At 41.5% G+C, this 19234-nt stretch overlaps 1 protein-coding gene across 4 annotated transcripts; it reads left to right on the plus strand.

Annotated features, from left to right (window-relative positions):
- The first annotated feature begins 979 nt into the window (after positions 1-979).
- On the plus strand, positions 980-18898 carry CDK5RAP3 (CDK5 regulatory subunit associated protein 3). 4 transcript variants are annotated; one of them, XM_020785501.3, is made up of 14 exons: positions 980-1204; positions 1436-1484; positions 2129-2260; positions 2431-2531; positions 3331-3379; positions 4382-4560; positions 6193-6329; positions 8538-8682; positions 9364-9486; positions 10331-10412; positions 15939-16027; positions 17054-17259; positions 17473-17644; positions 18561-18898. In XM_020785501.3, the coding sequence occupies exons 1-14, from the start codon at positions 995-997 to the stop codon at positions 18624-18626; spliced, it is 1740 nt and encodes a 579-aa protein (XP_020641160.3). In that variant the 5' UTR covers positions 980-994; the 3' UTR covers positions 18627-18898. The 4 variants fall into 4 exon arrangements, with proteins under 4 accessions (XP_020641160.3, XP_020641162.3, XP_020641164.3 ...); XM_020785503.3 differs by having other exon boundaries at positions 1439-1484; XM_020785505.3 differs by having other exon boundaries at positions 1178-1307; positions 1439-1484.
- Positions 18899-19234: the final 336 nt, after the last annotated feature.

Raw genomic sequence — 19234 nt, forward strand, 5'->3', positions numbered from 1 at the left:
GGGAGGAGCAAAGCTATGTATTTCATCTTCAGCTTACTGAAGAAAAAGTAGGATATAACTGTAACAAATTAAAATTAATTGTGACACTAGAAGCTCTACTTTCTGTCTGAACTTTATACCCACCTAACCATCTCAAACGTCTTGAAGCTGTCTTAAGTTTCCCACTGGTGGCACTTTATACATGCTCAGGGGAAATCTCATCTTACTATTTTGTAACAGCACCTGCACAGTTTCTCTTTTGATGCTATAAAGTTGTTATGATCCTTAGTCCCAACAGTTTATTTTCCTTCAACAACTACAAAATATGCAGGAAATCAACAGATTTCCCCCTTTATTACTGCACTTCACTGCCAGGAAAGCTCGGGGACAGAACTGCAAGAAAAAAAGGGGGAGCACCAACAAAGCAAAACTACTGTAGAACCTCAAAGACCAACAAATTTAAGTTAATGTGATTTTTTTTATGGATTACAATCCACTTCCTTATACACATGATGTAATTTGGCAAAATTAAGGGAGGGGGAAGGAAAGAAAGAGAAGATGAAAAAAGCAGAATATTGTAGCAACTTAACAGATTTATCTCAGTGAGTTTTCAAGGATTGCAACTGACTACAACTCACATAACCAAAATCTATTAGCAGTGCACAATAATTATGTTTTTGTTGTTGCTGAAACAGGCTAACACAGTTACTTCTCTAAAAACTGGTACAATAGGGCAGGCAGTGAAAAACAGGCGACAACCTAGATGAGGGGGCGATTTTGCGGTATCTGTGACATCTTACATTCTGCCTTCGATGTTATAATTACTGGCCTTCGACTCTTGCTTTCTCTCTAAATGCACGTGCAGAGGAGTCACACGTCGACAACAAATTAAACATATAGGAAAAAACTCTATTTCAAAAAATACAAAGTCCTACATTTTCGAGCGCCTCCTGGTGGCCAATCTCTGTTGCTGAACTTTTCCCTTTCTGCCCCGCTTTTCTTTCTTCATGAGTGAATGCCGCCAGCCAATCAGAAAAAAGGCTGCGTGGCCTTTACGGCATTTTCCTTTCGCTTTGCAAAATGGTTGGGCAGAACGGACCTCCTTGATTGGCTGCGGGGAAAGGACTCGGCCCTGCGTCTCTGTCGATTGGCTGTCTATGCGGAAGGGGCGAATCGGGAAGAGAAGCAACTTCTTTTCACATCAGACCCAGTGGCAATCATGCAGGTGAGTTACATGCCTTCCAACTTTTACTTGCGTTGAACTGTTCCTATTCTAGTTCAGCATTTCCTCAGATGTGAAGAGTAGAATTTGGCAATCTCCTTTCATGGTGAGTGTACTTTTCCCGTCCCAGGTCATCTACTCGGCCAGCAGGGAATTCAGCAAATCAGTAACATGTTGTTTCATTGAATATACTTTTCCTTGAGGCTTTTCATTCTGTCTCTCTTTCTATTCCAGCAGGATTATCAGAACCTGCCAATTGATATACAAACTAGCAAGCTGCTTGGTATGTTCTTTTTTGTTTGTTTTTCCTATTCACAAGTACTGTAAACAGGAAGTAAAACAAGGCTGTTCTCTCTTAAGGTGGTTGGATGGGAGAGGTTTGTTTTAAAACCAAGCCCTTATTGCAAAATGTTTTCCTCTTTCACCCCATGTAGTGGTCTCTTGCAACTGGAATTATAGGCAAACCCCACAACTAGTGATTGAGATGGTGGTTACAAGCAGCAGATTTTGGATTTCACAAAAGAGCAGCAAATTATTAGTTATTTATTGTGATATTATTATATTTCATTGCCATGGATAGAAGGAGATACTTATAGGGTTTTCTGATTCATGTAGCAAAATAATTTGGCTAGCTTTGGCTACTGTTCACATCAGCCTTTGATGTAGCACATCATTTTGTGCTCTTTTGCCTCAGCCAGCAAAATGTCTTTGGCCTGAAAGAGGGCTGTTCTGAATATGTGTTTTAAAAAGCAAAAGTATGCTGCTTATATACCGCCCCATAGTGCTTCAAGCACTCTCTGGGCTGTTTGCAAGTTAATTATGCAGGCTCCACATTGCCGCCGTGAGCTGGGTACTCATTTTACCGACCTCAGAAAGATAGAAGACTGAGAAGAGTAGCGTAATATGAGTAACTTTTTTCCCCTGTAGACTGGCTGGTGGATAGACGACATTGCAACCTGAAATGGCAGGCCCAGGTCCGCACTGTTCGTGAGAAGATCGCTGTGGCCATCCAGGACATGCCAGAAAATGAAGAGATCAAACAGCTTCTCTCTGGTTCCTGTGAGTGTTTGGCAGACAGTAATAAAAAAAAAAATCAAATCGTGTTTTTTAGGTGCCTAAGTCAGAGGTCTAGGATTTTCTGAGCTGGGTTGGACAAAGAAAAGATGAGACTCACAGGGAGAAAATGGTAGTTGATCAGAACAGAACAGATCTTCTCTCTGTCATTCCAGATATTCATTATTTTCACTGCCTCAGGATTGTGGACATCCTTAAAGGGACAGAAGCCTCAACTAAAAATATATTTGGTCGCTACTCTTCTCAACGTATGAAGGTTAGTGAGCATGCAGAGGAAGAGAAACCCACATCAATATCTGTCTGTCCAGTCTGGGAAACTCTGTAGCAACGGGGGTAAAGGAGCTGCTAGAAGATGTCACCTCAGTAATGGCAGAAGTTCATAGAAATTCCATGAAACTCTGACTCTCATAAAACAGAATAAAAAATCTTGGAAATAATATCTGGTGGGATAGTTTGGGACTTATATACTGTGCTTTCCATCATAGATGTCAGGCAAAACTTGAAACACTTGGCAGTCCCTTTCGTGTCTGAGGAGAATTGAAGCCCATTTATTTTGAGTTCCTGCACTGTCAAGAGCAAAGTAAGCAGATGGACCACTAAGATAGAGCAGGAATGGGCAACTTGGGGCCTCATGATGTTGTTGGACTTCCAACTCACACAAGTCTTACGTATTATAGCTAGTTGTGAGGGATCCCCAAAACACCTGGAGCACCACAAGTTGTCGGCCCATGTCCTACAGCCTAGCCCACCCTACTCTAGAGGACTTGCATATCTTCTCTTTTTATCTTTTTTCTGGATTCCTTCACTCTAGAAATTCCTATTTCCTTTCTCTCTTATCTTTCCTTGTATTGGGTTATAAAGATGCTTTTTCTACCTGGGCAATCTTTTTTTCCTAGGAAAAGGCAGGATACTCTGGAGGAAAGATACTCTGGACGGATCTTCCTCCTTACCCTTCAGAATTGTATTCTGGCCGTCCAACATACAGATTTAGAAGACGTGACACCACAAACTGTTTATTGTGGTGTTCTCTCCCTTTTTTGTCTCTTTTTTTCCAGGACTGGCAAGAAATTGTATCTCTGTATGAAAAGGACAACACCTACTTAGGTAAGGCAACTGTTATGTGTTGGACAGAGACAGCACACAGATACAATAGTGAAATAGATGTGGCTGTTTTTTTCTGGATTATTTTCTGAAACCAGGAGCCTGTAAGCTTTGCACTGACTGTTTATGTTTTAAAAGTACGTATACCCTTGTTTTCAATCTGAAATGCTCCTAGAGCAACATAAGAGTTGAATGAAAACAAGAAAACCCTTGCCTTCTGGCTTACAGTCTACAAAGACATGGCACAAGGAGGAGGCTAGAGAAAACTAACCAACCAACCAAAAAAACACCTCTAGAATTTTGTCTTATTTGATTTTTAGAATGCCCCACTGTGATGACAATAAATCCTTCCTAGAATGGTGACCTAGCCTTTCTTTGAAAGACTGTCATGCTATTTGTGCCCCTGGCTGCCAGATAGGTGATATATAAAGCAAGTAAACAACAACAACAATAATAATTAATAGTATGCTTCATATCACAAAATATTATAAAAGTGCCTTTAAGAGGAAAGTATATCATAGCTCATTTCCCCTTTTAAGAGCTGTCTTCCTGGTGTAACAAGCACGCCATTTGTTTGAGCACTTTGTGTCCCTCAGTGACTAGTTGGGTACCACAAGCCTGATGGCAGGAACAATCCCATGTAGTTTATCCCTAACTTATAGTAGACATAATGTCTGTGAACAGGAGGTACTAGATTAATTTATGATTGCTAATAGTCTGGACTCCGGGAAATTGTCATATCCCAGCTGTTCTAGAAAAGGTGTTATCTTGGCTTGGGGGTCTAAGATAACTGAGACCAAACCTTTGAACAGGCCAGTGACACCAGCTTGGCACCTCTTCTGCAGGAGTTAGTACAGCTCAGGAGCAGACGCTAGCAACCCCTTCCTATTACTTTGCGTGCTTGGTATAGCTTGCCTGTTTCAGTGTATGCTGGCATTCTGTAGAAACTGAAATGTATCCACACTCAAAAGCACATATATTTTGCACTCATTTTTTTGCCTGCAGTTGAACTGGCCAGCCTCCTAGTGCGAAATGTCAGCTATGAGATCCCTTCCTTCAAGAAGCAGATCAGCAAGTGTCAGCAGCTGCAGCAGGAATACAGCCGCAAGGAAGAGGAGTATCAGTTGGCAGCTAGTGAGATGAGGGAGCGCTTCTACACTTCTTGCAAGCAGTATGGAATTACGGTACAGAGCCCTTCTACCCCCTCAGCTCTCAGTCTTCTTTGAAACTGATGGCAGAGTGCCAGTCCTAAGTAAGGGGCTGGTAAAGTCCACCTCTTTCTCTTCAATCCACTAGTAATCAGGGCTACCATTGGGGTGCAGCGTGATTGCATGTACCTGTCCAATGTGCACAGCTCAGTAGAAAGAAGCCATTGTGCCAGAGACATTATGCAATTTTCTACTAAGGCAAAGGAAGCCACTAAGCTGTTTTTGTCTTTCCTTTAAGGGTCACTTACAGCCCACCACTGAGTTTACTGCACCAGCAAACATTTACGGGTTTTTTAAATGGATACAGCATGTGCACACCTTGCTTTGGAGACTATGACTCCCCAAAATAACCTCTCTTTGTACCAGAATTAACTGGGTTGACTTCTGGGTTTATTCCATCATACCTGTGCAGCTGTACCTCTCACCAACACATAATTTTTAATGCTAGAACATAGAAATGTTACTCTTGTAAATCTGTGACGATTCTTAGTTATCCAGGTGAGGTTATCTGGAAACTTGAGTCATGGCAACTAGACTTTTTTCTTATGCGGTTGAAACATTTCACTAGTCGTCCAAGTAGCTTCTTCAGTCTAAGGGAGAGTTGGTAGGAGAGCCCTGATATATCCTCCACATTGGTTTCACTTCCCCCTGGTCTGAATAGATTGTTAGATTCGGGGGGGGGGGGGAGTGAAAATCCTGCTTCTGCAGTCCTTCTCCACCCATTGTCATGGGTCATTAACAGTTGTTAGCAGTAGTTTTTCACCACATCCACCAGAACAAGGATATATCAGGGGTCTCCTACCAATTCTCCTCAGACTGAAGAAGCAACTTGGATGAGTAGTGAAATGTTTCAACCTAATATGTTGCCATGACTCAACTTCCAGATTACTCCTGTAACAAACCAATTGGTCCTATTGTGAGAAGAACAAATAAGAAGCTTGCACAGAAGAACAAGGGAAGTCAACTTGGCTGCATTCAGCATGGAAGACTCAATATTTACCATAGCTGGATGTATGTATATGGCAGACAATGTCTGAGGGAAAAGAGAGAGATGTGAGTAATATGAAGCCATATGAGCTGTCACTCTCGGATTCTGAACCCTTGACATTGCTTATTTTCAGATTTGCTGTGGCACTGTAAAAGCAAGGAGCTTGTTTTTCAGAAAAGTAACTAGTTAATGAATAATTTTGATCTTTCAGAACGTAGTTCATGTTCAGACATCTACAACCACAGAATCTCAAAAGGTTAACAGTATTCTTTGTTCCAATAAAATTGTTCCCATTCTACCAACAAAAAAGCACACCTTATTTTCTCTGAAGATCTCAATCACATATGACTTCCTGCTGTTTATGCTTTTTGCTTATCAACTTTATCTTGTTCCATATGCGGATTGTGAACTTCCACTAGGGTAGTGGCGTTTAAAAGAAACAAACAATTTTCTAGACCTTGTGGAAATAATTCTGGAAGCACTTTCATGATCCTACAGAGGACATGGATAAACCCACTCTTGAATGACATCACCCTGTGCCTTTTTTTCTTTTTTCTTTTTCTTTTTCTTTTCTTTCTTTCTTTCTTTCTTTCTTTCTTTCTTTCTTTTTTTGTTCCCAGGGAGACAACGTACACCGGGAGCTTTTGGCTTTGGTGAAAGACTTACCATCACAGCTCAGTGATATTGGGGCTGCTGCTAGTGGGCTTTTGGAAGCTATCAACCTTTACCAGGCCTGTGTGCAGTTTGTATGTGACAGGTAGGTCATTTTGGTTCTTCATTTGCAAATAGTGGGTCATTTTGGCAGGTCCAGGGGCCAGTTTCACAATCCCAACACAAGCTGCATTTTCTGCTGGTTTTTAAGAGCTTCTCATAGTTTGCCAACCGATTTCATTGTCCTGATTCACTGCCAAATTCAGACACAGTGGTTTTGGGGTGACAGGTGGTGATAAAAATTGGTTTGGGGATGTACAATATCCCCCTGCCATATGGTCTCCTTAATAGCTTTAGATATGCTGCTGATGCAATTTGAGGCGAATGGCAGGTGAGTGGTGCAGCACAGCCAAAGGTCTAAATGCTGGCATCCCCTGTTAGAGAAGGGTTTGAGAGCAGGATTGCAAAAGGCCCCTGGAAAAGAAACCTCTCTTTCTGGCCATAATAAAGAGCACAGGGTGGTTGAATAGACCAACGGTCTGGTTCACAACGGAAGCATCCTATTCTCTGAGGCAGTATTCCCCAACGTGGCAGACATAAGAAGTGTTGAGCTACTATGTCCATCCTTCCTAGCTACCCCCATACACCAGGTCTTTATACTCTTTCTGTTGAGTAGCTACTTCTGGCAGACATGAAAAAAGTAGAACCTGCTGCATGTAAAAAAACGAGGGCCTCATTTCAGCGTTCTAAGGGAAAGAGGCTATGAGTAGTTCACACATTTCAGACCAAACTCCCTTTCTTCATGAGCTAAATCACAGCTAATGCAACCAATAGAGATTTCCACGACTCTGTTCCACCATCAAGCTGTGAAGAAGGGAATACCTAACAGGTGCTACCCAAAACATGTTAGCTACTCAATACTTATAAATCTTTCCATGACAACACCGGATCTTAGATCTCCTTTTCCCTGCCAATAGGAGTTAGGAAACAGTTAAGCTTTTATTTTCCTTCCCCACTTCATTAAAATGGGAATAATATGATGTGCTTTGGATGGGGCCTGATTCCTTTATTGCTTTTTGTGGTGCCCTTTTGTTGTTGTTGTTGTTGTTGTTGTTGTTCCTGTCTTATAGTATTTTTCTCTTTTCAGATGTTGAAATGTTACCTTTAAAAAGAATGAATATATTAAGAGTTGAAACCATCTATAACTGAGTAGTAGTTGGATGGTGCGCTGGTCTTATCACTGCTCGGTTGTGGTTGACTTCAGAATCTAATTATATTCATTCTTTGTGAAGGTAAGAGGTAACTTTCCAAGCTTTGATTTTTTTAATCTTACAGATTTTTTAATCTTACAGATTTTGTATATTTTTATTTTATTTTGAGTGGGCTATTTAAGTATACTTTTCATAGTGCTTTTAGAAAAGGAATTGGGCCTCACCAGAGGCATGTTTATTTGTAAAAATATACACTTAATTTCAGGAGGAAAAAAATGATCCTGTCCTAGGTCCTATTCAGAGGTAAGCTCCACTGAATTCATTGGGACTTACTTCTTGATTAAATATGTATAGCACTGGAGAATTAACATCCCAAGTAACTTGCGCATAGGGTTACAGTCTAAAGAAAAAATCACTTGGAGCCTGACTTGCTGAGATCGCTGAAAAAGATGGTTATATACCACTATTCACCTTTCTGCTTTGCGACAAACCTTCATAGTAGGTCAGGTAGAGACAGTGTGTCTGGCTAAAAGTCAATGGAAACTAGAACCTGAATTTCTCAGGTCCCTGTCCAATGCTCTAGTCGTTGCCATCACACTGGCTATATAGCGATATTCATAATTTTGGGGAATCTTTGGTTTGCTATAAAATATAGTAAGCTGTAGGGACGTGGTGGCGCTGTGGGCTAAACCGCAGAAGCCTGTGCTGCAGGGTCAGAAGACCAAGCAGTCGTAAGATCGAATCCACGCGACGGAGTGAGCTCCCGTTGCTTGTCCCAGCTCCCGCCAACCTAGCGGTTCGAAAGCATGCAAATGCAAGTAGATAAATAGGGACCACTTCGGTGGGAAGGTAACAGCGTTCCGTGTCTAAGTCGCACTGGCCATGTGATCACAGAAGATTGTCTTCGGGCAAACGCTGGCTCTATGGCTTGGAAACGGGGATGAGCACCGCCCCCTAGAGTCGAACACGACTGGACAAAAATTGTCAAGGGGAACCTTTACCTTTACCTTTATAGTAAGCTGTGGTCAATATATTTTGATCAGGAATGAGCTTCTTGATGCCCTGGTTTTTGTGTCATCCTTGATGTTCATCTTTTGCACCAGTTCCACAGAGGAAGTGGTCCCATTACTGCGGCATGTGCAGGCTCGGGGCAACACTACCATTTATGAGTGGCGGCGAGGAGTCAAGCCAACCTCAGTGGAACGGCCAAGGACAGAGGCAGTGCAGCAAGTTGTAGTTAAGGATGCGGTAGGTCTACTTGAAGGAGATCGTAGTGGCTACAGTGAAACGTGTATGGCTTGTATAATGGACCCTGCGAGAAGGTGACCAATGCAGGGCTTTTTTGAACTTGCATACCACTAAATGATTTGCTTATTATGAAATGATTTTTGTCTCTCTCTATGTAGCTGGTATCAAGTCTAAGAACATAACGTTAGTCAGTCTCATAAACATTCAGACCTCCAACTCATGAGTAGCAGAGCATTTCCTTTGAACGTGGAAAGTGCCGGTTTCGGTCTCTTGTATTTTCGGTAATGCTGGGGAATCCCCTACTTGCTCATTGATTCCATTGGACAACCCAAAGCCTCTAGTATTAGGAAAGAAGGAGAGGCAAAAAACAAACAAACAAGCAACAATGCCCAACCTTTTCTACATTCTTTCCACATCAAGTTGTGGGAGACGTGGCTTGGATCCTTTTCTTCCAGAAGATAGTCACGGAGACTACATAAATAACAAATATATAATAAGTTGTAGAACAGAATCTACATCTTGTGTTCTAAACTTTAGTGAGGAAAATTCGCCTTATGGGATATTTTAACCAGCAGAAGGAGATGTAAAGGTATCTCGAGTTAAGGTATTTATTGATGCAAAGTCTAAATCGTTTAGTGAAACACTGGTTCCTAAAACCCATGCTTATATTTCTGGTTGCAGATTGACTGGGGAGACTTTGGAGCAGAATCAGCATCTACAGTTGAGGCGGTTGATTGTGGCATCTCGGTTGAAGGAGCAAGTGAGGAGATAGACTGGGGGATTTCTCTCGAGTTCGAAGCTCAAGTGGGTATCCTTTCCACCTCTTGCCCTTTACATTCAGCCAGTGCCCAGCCTCTAGGGAGTGGGCATCCTGTAGCCCAAGGGCCAAATGTGGCAGCCCCTTTTTGTTGTCCCAGGAGCCACCTTCTGAAAATAGTTGGAGAACCACACTCTGGGAAATGAGTTCTCCATTAAGACCAGAAGCTCCTGCAAGCTCTTGTTTTATTTTTATTTTCTTAAAAAAGGTAAAAAGATAACAGGTTTCTGAAACCAGAAGTGGAGGTCTGATTACTACCAGTCTTGGCAGGTATTGCTGCCGTGCCCTGAAGCAGGTTCAGATGGTGGAAAATTGGACTTTGAAATCTCTGAAGGTGCCCATCCCAATTTAAACTAGACTTTGGGCTGTGGCCTATACCCAGCTCACACTAGTATAATATTTCATAAATGTTATAAGACAAAAACATTTTCTTGGGGTTTCCTGTGCAAACATGGGTCAGAAGCTTAATGGCCAGAATCATGTCACTTGTACCTGCTAGCTTAAGTCTATTGGTGGAAATTGCATTTGTAGATTCTCACTCATTAAACAATGAGTGTAGACATTTGCTGTCACACACTGGCTGCGCCATTTGCTGTGCAGCAGCAAATGCTTGTGCTGACTTTTTAAGTTATTCCAATTTGCTGCAGAAATATACATGAACAGGCTTACGACGGGCAATTTTTCAGTTGGATTCTGTAGGCATGTAAAAGTTAAGGTCTTGGGACCTGCTGAAGTGACATGCAGCCTTATAATGTGAGCACAGCTGTGCAGACCTCCAGGCTCCTTGCAGAATGCCAGTGACTGAGTTAGTCTGGGTTTGCCTTCTTGTAGGAGAATGCTGCTGGAGGCATAGACTGGGGAGATGGGAGTGATGGTGCGGCTCAGATTATGGTGCTGGAAGCTGGCAGTGACGGTAAGTGCCTCTGGTTTGCCTTTTCTGGATGGACATGAGTAGGCTGCAGATATTGTTCAGAGCTAGCTGGACCAAGGTGAAATGAATTGAGACAAAAAGACTGGCAATAAACCGTGCATGAATTTAAGGCAACAGGAAAAAGTGGAATTCATTTCAGGGCCTTCAGCAGGGTGTGGTGATCTCTGTACCTGTTCTTGATTGGTAAACACAGGGCTCAGATCTATCTGGAAGCCATACCATTTGATTCAGAAGTCCTTTTCTTCGTCTGTTATGTTTTTTTGCTGTTCTTACTTGTGGTAAGGAGAATATATACTGTGTCCCAAGGATTACCCCCTTGAATTAAGGCCTGCCCTTTTGCTTCCTGAATGTTGCGCTTCCTGAGTTACCTCTGAGAGCTATTCCTAGGCAGATTGAGCAGCCATCTTGCACAGCAGAGGATGGAAGGCAACAGCAACATTATCCTGGCTGGTCTTCCTGTTCCCTTTGACCATTAGCTTTCTTGGAGGTTATATCCATGAGTGGCATGTGGTCTGTTCTGTGTCCTAAGCTGGCCTGCTGCCCTCAGCCATGGTGGATGATGCTGTCCTATCACAAGATATAAGGAAATGAGTGTAATGTAATGGCTGGTGTTAGGACTTGGGAGGTTTGAGTTCAGATCACAGCTTTTCCACGAAAGTCACTGGGTGACCCTGCAGCAGTCACATTCTTAGCCTGGCCTAGTTCACATGGCTGTTGTGAAGAAAAGATGATAATGAGGAGAGCTATATCTGCCACCTTGAGCTCATTGCAGGAAAAATGGAATGTGAATGTAATAAAGAAATAAAACAATAAGATTCGACAGCCAGTCTAATTGGCTTCTGTGTACAGAGTGAGAGAGCGCTCTCTTTTGTCTCAGGCAGCAAAATGTCTTGGACTGGCCCTATGATGAAAATAGCCTATTCCATCAGCAATTGTAGATCATGCCTATGTAGCACTTCAGGGGTGCTCGTCTAGAGTTAGAGAGTGTAATTTTATTACAGAGTGGCCCTTTCCCGAGGTATGTTACCAGAGTTCCATTTAGGGACTGATGCAGGAGCAGAGCAGAAACAACGTACCCCAGTGAAAGAGCATGGTGTGTTGTGGCAGAGGCTAGAAGTGGAAGGAATTGTGCAGGGAAGGAACCAAGTGTAAGTTGGTGTTGCTTTGAAAAGGCCATGGGGTGGGCAGGGTAGACAAAGGGAGAAATCTCACAAGGCAGGGGTGGACATCTCAGCTGCCTTTAGGCACAAATTCCAAAATGGTGGGCAACCCCGGGGCCACCTCCCTCAGAAAAGCTGTCCATAAAACTGGCACAGCTCCCAGTGGCTTATTTGCAGCTTTTAAAATGTTTATTTCCACTTGTGACCCATTTAATTATCAAAATATGGTTTACAGTCTATCTTAATTTAAAACAGTATTTACCTTAGTTGCCTTAACTGATTGTCAGAGTTTTAATTCAGATTAAGTATTTCCTGCCTTCCTTTTTCATTAATTGGCAGCCAGAAACCTGGAAATCTGAGTGAAGACTTTTTCTATGAGTAAGAAAATCAAAGTAAATAAATACAATTTTAAATAAAAATAAAGATTGTAAATCATTGGAAGCGAGCCTTGGAAAGGCTGCAAAAACAGCTCGGGGCCACCTATGATCTTCAGGTCACATGACGCCTACCCTGCCATAAAGGAAAAAGTGAAACCAGACTGAAAACATGCTAAAGGGAGAGCTTTTTAAAAGGTTCTATTATCTTGATTGATTTCTGAGTTCTTATTTTTAAAATAGCGACTGTACAGTATTAGTCCTGGAGCTTATGATTTGATGTCTGCACGTGAGATAATGGCAGAATATACTATATTGCATTTTGCCATTATCTCATGCCCATCTTTAAACACCCCCAATATTTTAGAAAATATTTTTATTACTATAGCTCATATATTTAAATGCAAAAAAATTGCCTATTGATATGAACTGGGGGTTTAATTTCTTTTGAAGGAAAGAAGCAAAGGTAGTTTTGAGATCCCATAAATCTTAGAAGAATAGGCTAAGATTCATTCCTGGAGATGGTAGAAGACAGACAAACAGCTTGTCTGTCAGGCCTGAAATGCAGAAGTATTGCAAATAAAAGGCTTCCAAGCCCATATTTTTCTTGTAGGGGCAAATGTAGATCTGGAGCCTGTTACATTATGTGGTTGTGTAAGAACAATTGTGCATACAGGAGAAGGCATTGTGCCAGCTGTCTGTCACATGCCTGATCATCCCCCAGTCAGTTACCCAACTGGTCACACAGGCAGCAGCTGGCAAAATGCAGCAGCCACTTAGGCAGTTGCTCTTATGTTTGTAGTATTTCCCAGTAGGATTTTGGCTATAGCATATAATGGTGTCCACCTTGGCTTTTACATAGTGTCTGAGTTAGAAATGTGGAAGGAAGCAGACACAAGAGGGTGCTGTTGGATATGTGTTTCCTGTTTCTTCTTTTTTCTATTAATGAAGTTTATTCTTAAATGAAGTTTGGACACATAATTTTTCTGGACTGTAACTCCCAAAATCCACAATAATAATAAATGCATATGCACATAAGCGTTTGAGAAATCGCAGAATATGAATATAGAACTTACAGGTTTTTGACAGTGAAACTAGATGTTTTGTTTTCTTCCTCGATTACATTTTTCCCACTGTCTTTTCAACCATCTTTGTAACCACTACAACCAGAATAAACCTAAGCAAACGAAAACAGAATTCTCAGTGTTACAATATAATATTGTGGTCAGTAAAAATGTTCTTTGCAAGGCAAGTAGGAAGGCCTCGGATTCATTTCTGCGTACCTACAGGGGCCTTTCTTCCTCAGGTGTTCTTGGACTAAAACTCCTGGAAGCCTTCACCTTTTAAAAAATTCTTGTAATATATTTCTGTACCAAAAACAGAAAATGTATCTACAAACCATTCTGTATTCAATAGCTGTTCCTTGTTGCGTTTGTTCAACTTCTTCCCAGGTTTCCTTCCAGTCCTTTGTTCATTGCTGGTATATGGGTGTTCCCACGTAGGCTATTACGCTTCTTATTCCAGAAATACATGTTGTAGTGACTTGCCTGCTTACAAGTAGATTTTCTTTTTGCAGGCATATAGCCTTGGAACTTGATAATTTTTCAGAAGGAAGGTAAAGGTAAAGGTTCCCCTTGACATTTTTAGTCCAGTCGTGTCCGACTCTAGGGGGCGGTGCTCATCCCGTTTTCAAGCCGTAGAGCCAGCGCTTATCTGAAGACAGCGTGACTAGGGAATGCCGTTTTGCCTTCCCACCGAGGTGGTACCTATTTATCTACTCGCATTTGCATGTTTTTGAACTGCTAGGTTGGCGAGGACCTGGGATAAAGCGACAGGGCTCACTCCGTCGCATGGATTTGATCTTATGACTGCTGGTCTTCTGACCCTGCAGCACAGAGGCTTCTGCGGTTTAGCCCGCAGCGGCACCACGTCCTTGGTAGTGAAGCGACCAGGGATGTGGAAGTGAAGTGTAAATGCATGTTTGTAAGTTGCTTTGTTCTCTGCTAGCTTGTGGCAGTTCATCTCTCAAAGCAGCAGCACACGGTATACATTTCCTTGTGATCTTTCACTTGGTATCCAGTGCCAACTGTATTTGTTGGCATTTAGTATGCCAACAAATACAGAAAACAAAACAATGATTCCCAAACAGGAAACATTCAATCTACATTCCAAAGGAGGCATGAAAGTTTGTGGCAAGTATTGCATTATTACATACTTTTTTTGTGCAAGCCATGTGATGCCCAAGATTTTGCAACAAAGACTTTTCTCTTATATTGAATGAGAAATGCCTGATTTAAAAAGCAGGCCTTAGAAAAGGAAGAGGTACTAGAGATCATATTGCAAATACATTGGTTATTGGAGCATGCTAAATAATTTTTAAAGAAAATTTAAGATTACAGTAAAGCCTTTGACCAAGAAAAGCTAAGGATTATCCTAAGAGAAACAGACATTCCACAGTCTCTGAATGCCCTGATGCACAGCTCTGTCCTTTGGACAACATTCTATGATTAGAACAAAATATAGAGAAGCAGAATGGCTGTCTCAGGAAAGGGTGTATACTATTTCTTACCTGTTCAGTTTATTTGCAGACCATATCTGGATTAGATTTGGATGAAGCAAGAGTCAAAATGGAAGGAAGAAATATGAATAATATAAAATATTCGGAGGATACCAGATTATTACAGAAAATAGAAATGTTCTGTGATTATTGCTGATTAAGGCTGAATAGGGAAGTATAAAATGGGTTATGACTGAACACCGAGAAGAGGAAAAATGACTATAGGAGCATTAAATAATTATAATGTTAAATAACTGGGCAATGAAAAAAATTTGAAATTGTTGAAAAAATGATTTCTTGGTTCATTGTTTAAAAAGTGAGTTCTAGAGGAAATCTAGGATGAACTAGAATGTAAAAGAAGAAAGCAAAGCAAAACCAAATATTCCTGGAAAATTTGGCCTGAGGGACAGAAAAGATGGCGGAGAATTACTTAGAGATATCTGCAAACCTAACAATCTGTTTATTGCAAATACATGCTTCGAGAAAGCAAAGAGATGGCTGTACATGTGGAGATCACCAGACAGTCAATATAGACATCACGTCGGCTATGGAAAAGCTATATTCTTTCTGGCAAAAGAAAACCAGGAATGGATTGTGTTGTTGATCATGAACTGTTAATATCCATCATTAGAGTAAAGCCGAAAAAGAACACTAAAAAAATTGTAGTGTGAAAATATGATTTAAACAACATTTCTGAATAATAATTTAAAGTCCATATAAGGAACAGATTTGCATTACTTAATTGACTGTGAACTAAAAGAACTGCGGAATGAAATCAGCTATTACTAGATGAAAATGCAAAATAAAATTCCTTAGTAGTAAAAAGAAAAGAAAAACATAGATGGTAGAAGAAACACTTAAAATTGTAATGGACAGTCAAGAAGCAAAAGTGAACGGTGTCTTTCTAGTCTACAGAGGATAGGGCCTTTTGGAAGTCATTGATTGTTTGGTTTGCTATGGATGGGAAGCAACAGAGTGGTTAGAGTGTTGAACTAGGACTCTAGAGAGCTGGGTCTAGATTTCCATCCCAACCATGAAATTCACAGGATGACTTTGGGTTGGTTGAACACTCTCAGCCTGAAGTCTGTTGTGAAGATAAAGTAATAAGGAAGAGAGCCATGTATGGCCCCTTGAGATCCCTGAAAGAAGGACAGGATATAATGCAATAAATGAATGCATAATCATCTATCATTTCCCCTTTGAAAGTCATGTTGGTGGCTTTATTGGCTGGGGGATTCTGGGAGCTGTAATCTGAAAAAAGTAACTTTTCAAGGTCTGGGGCAGAGGTAGAAAGGTGAAGGAGCAAGCCTTCTAAAGGCTTTGGCTTCTAAAATAGAGAAATTTCATGACAAATTAATTCATTTCCCCACCCCAGATATTTAATTCATTTCCCCACCCCGTTCTCTTTTCCATGCAGCCCCAGAGGGAATTGCACAAGGGCCAGATGCTCTCACCATTCTGGAAACCTCAGAGACCCGAAATCAGTTCATTGATGAGCTTATGGAGGTAAGTGAACTGAAAGGCCACTTCTGTGTTTTTGTAAAAAATGCACATCCAGTTTTTACGGGGGGAGGGAAGGAGAACAGATTTATCTTAAAACAAGGTAGGAGGGGAAATGCTTTGTTTTAGAGGAGAATGATGTATCCAGGGGCTCAGTTCGCCTGGCTTTTTGCCCTGATGTATGTTCTCCCCCACCCCCAACCAGGAAAAATGCTTTGGTCTTGGAATTCACATATAGTCTGTGACCCATATGGTTCCTAATAATCATCATCATGTGCTACCGGTATCTAGTCAATTCTGATTTATGATGACCCTTTTTAGGGTTTTCCAGTTAAGAATAGAGCTGGTTTACCATTCCCTTCTTCTGGGGACATCCTGGAACTGGACACTTGTTCTCAAGGCTACATGGGCTGGCTCTACTTGCAGGAGGCAAAGTGTGGAATTGAACTCCTAACCTCTAAACCACTCAGCTACCCAGCCAGTGATTCCTACTGTTGCTTTTAGACCAGTCTAGTATAGTGACAAGAGTCAGTTCCAGGAAGCTTGTTTCTCAGGATCACAATCAGTGCATGGCTAAAATGAGAAGTCCTGCAGTTCGAGTATGTGTGTTACTTTTTCACCTAGAATCTAAAATGAATGGAATCTAGGTAGCCCCTTGAAAGGCCAAGCACTTTTGCCTATGTATAGAAGTTATCTTTCTTTCTCTATAGCTTCGCATGTTTTAGCCTTTACACTGGGGAAAAAGTTTAGGGTTAAAGAACAATAGGATCTTGCTCAAATAAAACCTTGGAACCTTCCCTTCACCATGACCCCTGCTGCCTTTTATCTTTATCTATATAGATCTGTTAAGAGTCAGGTGTCCATCAGAGCCTCAGAATGTTACATTTGGAGGAACACTTCCCACAATTCCTCAGGCTGAGATGTCCACAAGGGCTGAGAGTTTCTGGGAACTGTATTCCTAAAAATAGCTTCTATGGTCTTACCTCCTTTCTCTGTTTTCCTCATATTGACCCTCTCTTTTATCTCTCCCAGCTGGAAATCTTCCTTTCACAGCGCATTGTTGAGATGAGTGAAGAAGCAGACATCCTAGCCATGAGCCAGTTCCAGTTAGCCCCACCCATCCTTCAGGATCAGACTAAGGGAAAATTGGAGGCCATGATGGCAGCCATCCAAGATCTTATTGGCCGTCTGACCAGTCTCCGAATGCAACATCTTTTCATGATCCTTGCTTCCCCAAGGTTGGCGAACTCTTCTTTTTCTTTTCAGGGTTTTCCAGGCAGAGAGTACTCGTAAGTCGTTTGCCATTCCTTTCTTCTGGGGGCACCCTGATGATGCTGGGCATCTATGCCCAAGGCTACATAGGCTGGTTGTTCTCTTGGGAATCAGACTCCCAGCCCCTGGTATTGCAGTTGTTTGCTTGCTGGGATTTCATGAGTGGTTTTGTTATTCAGGTACGTGGACCGTGTGACTGAGCTGCTCCATCAGAAATTGAAACAGGCAGACTTGCTGCTCTTGAAAAAGGAGCACATGGTTAAGAAGCGGCAGGATGCACTGGAGGAACAGGCCAACCTAGAGCCAAAGCTTGATGTCCTTGTACAGAAAACCAAGGATTTACAGAAACTGGTGAGTGCATTGGGAGGCACAAAGGTGATATTTCCCCAGTATCCAGCCCCATCTGTTAAGGTATGTAGGTCAGTTCCATGTTAGGCGCAGTTCCACATGACCTAATGCTGTATGAATTGTAATCTCCTCCCATGGAGGAATTTCCATGGTAGAATGCACAGGAAAAATACGAGTAAACCTCACAGGAGAAAACCCCAAACAGAAGCATGAATTTTGTCAAATCTGGTGGAGGTAAAATTTGGCACAGAGATTATCTGGATGCTAGTTCAGCAGTGAAGAAAGTAAGTATGAAACTGGGAGGCAGAAAAGAGTAATGGCAAATTTCTCTTAATCTGAAATATGAGGTACTCAGGCTGGAAGCACGTCTGTATAGTTCTGAATTATTTTCTTTTTCCTTTTTTTCATAAGACACCTATTTCAGTTTGAATCTGTGTACTGGGTGGGCGAGCAGTGCTTCATTTTGCTCCATCTGAATTATTTTTCAACTATATGCCCAGCCCCTTGCCTAGTTGCTTTTATATCCCTTGTAGAAGAAAAAATCCTTTGTAAATGATTGTTTTAACTAGTTTTTAATCATTTAATGTGTTTTAATTATTATAGTTTAATTGCTTTTTAATTGTATAATCTATTGTCTTTTTAATTTTACTTATTTTAACATTGTGAGTTGCCTTGAGTCCCCTCATTGGGAGAAAGGCCTACAAATGACACTAAATAAATAAAAGTCAGGGATTGGTCCTCTGCAAGGAAAGTTCTAGAAAACCCCTCTCTCCCTGCACTAGTCTTTTGCAAGCTCCATTTAATTCTCTTAAGGGGGTAAAGTAGGAAGAAAGTAAAGATTTTTGTTTTTCCTCTGGACTAAAGTTGATATTAATTTGGCTGCCAAGACACACCTGACACTCGATCTTCTGTTTTTCAGATTGAAGCTGATATCTCGAAACGGTATAGTGGCCGACCTGTGAACCTGATGGGGGCCACCCTCTAACCCCTTCACACCGTATTTGTATATAACTCAGGTACCTTTTAGGGATTGTAGGAGTAAGGCATTAGTTGAAACCTCGGCCAAAGAGAAGTGGTGCTAAAGAAAAGTGGAAAGAACTGAAGAGGACAATACTAAGGTGAAGAGATGTCAACCGGTCAAGCTTCAGGAGTGTGGGGCAGTTAATGGGAAGGATCCTCTGCCTTAATTCTGCCTGGAGCTATAAGCATTTATTAACAGATCTTGATAGTTGAATAAAGTTGCTGCTTTCACTTTGAGCTCTTACTTCTCCTTTGGCCAAGGAAGCTACAAGATGGTTCCCTCTTTGAGTAGCTTTGAAAAATGGCAGCATACACTGTTCAGTTGAAGAGACCCCTGTGAATGCGTATCATTCAGCTATTGGTTCTTTGCTTCACCTTGAGAAAGATCTTCCAACTGAGGTTGAAATCACACCACTGTTAGGGGCACATGTTCTGTCCCTTTCATAGTGCCTCTAGGAGGCTCACCTCTTCTTAGAGACATTCATTCATCTCTCAAGTTTCCTTGGGGGAGGAAGCTCCTGCTGGGATGCAGAACGCTCTCATTTGTACCCAGAGGGCAATGGGCTGGATCCA

The sequence above is a fragment of the Pogona vitticeps genome, chromosome 6 (genome assembly GCF_051106095.1).
Source record: "Pogona vitticeps strain Pit_001003342236 chromosome 6, PviZW2.1, whole genome shotgun sequence".
Taxonomy (NCBI): Eukaryota; Metazoa; Chordata; class Lepidosauria; order Squamata; family Agamidae; genus Pogona; species Pogona vitticeps.

Coding starts and splice junctions, on each gene's coding strand:
- CDK5RAP3 (XM_020785501.3), top strand. CDS start 995: ATGCCGCCAGCCAATCAGAAAAAAGGCTGCGTGGCCTTTACGGCATTT. Junction 17,260..17,472: donor ATGATCCTTGCTTCCCCAAG/GTTGGCGAACTC, acceptor TTTGTTATTCAG/GTACGTGGACCGTGTGACTG. Junction 17,645..18,560: donor CCAAGGATTTACAGAAACTG/GTGAGTGCATTG, acceptor TCTGTTTTTCAG/ATTGAAGCTGATATCTCGAA.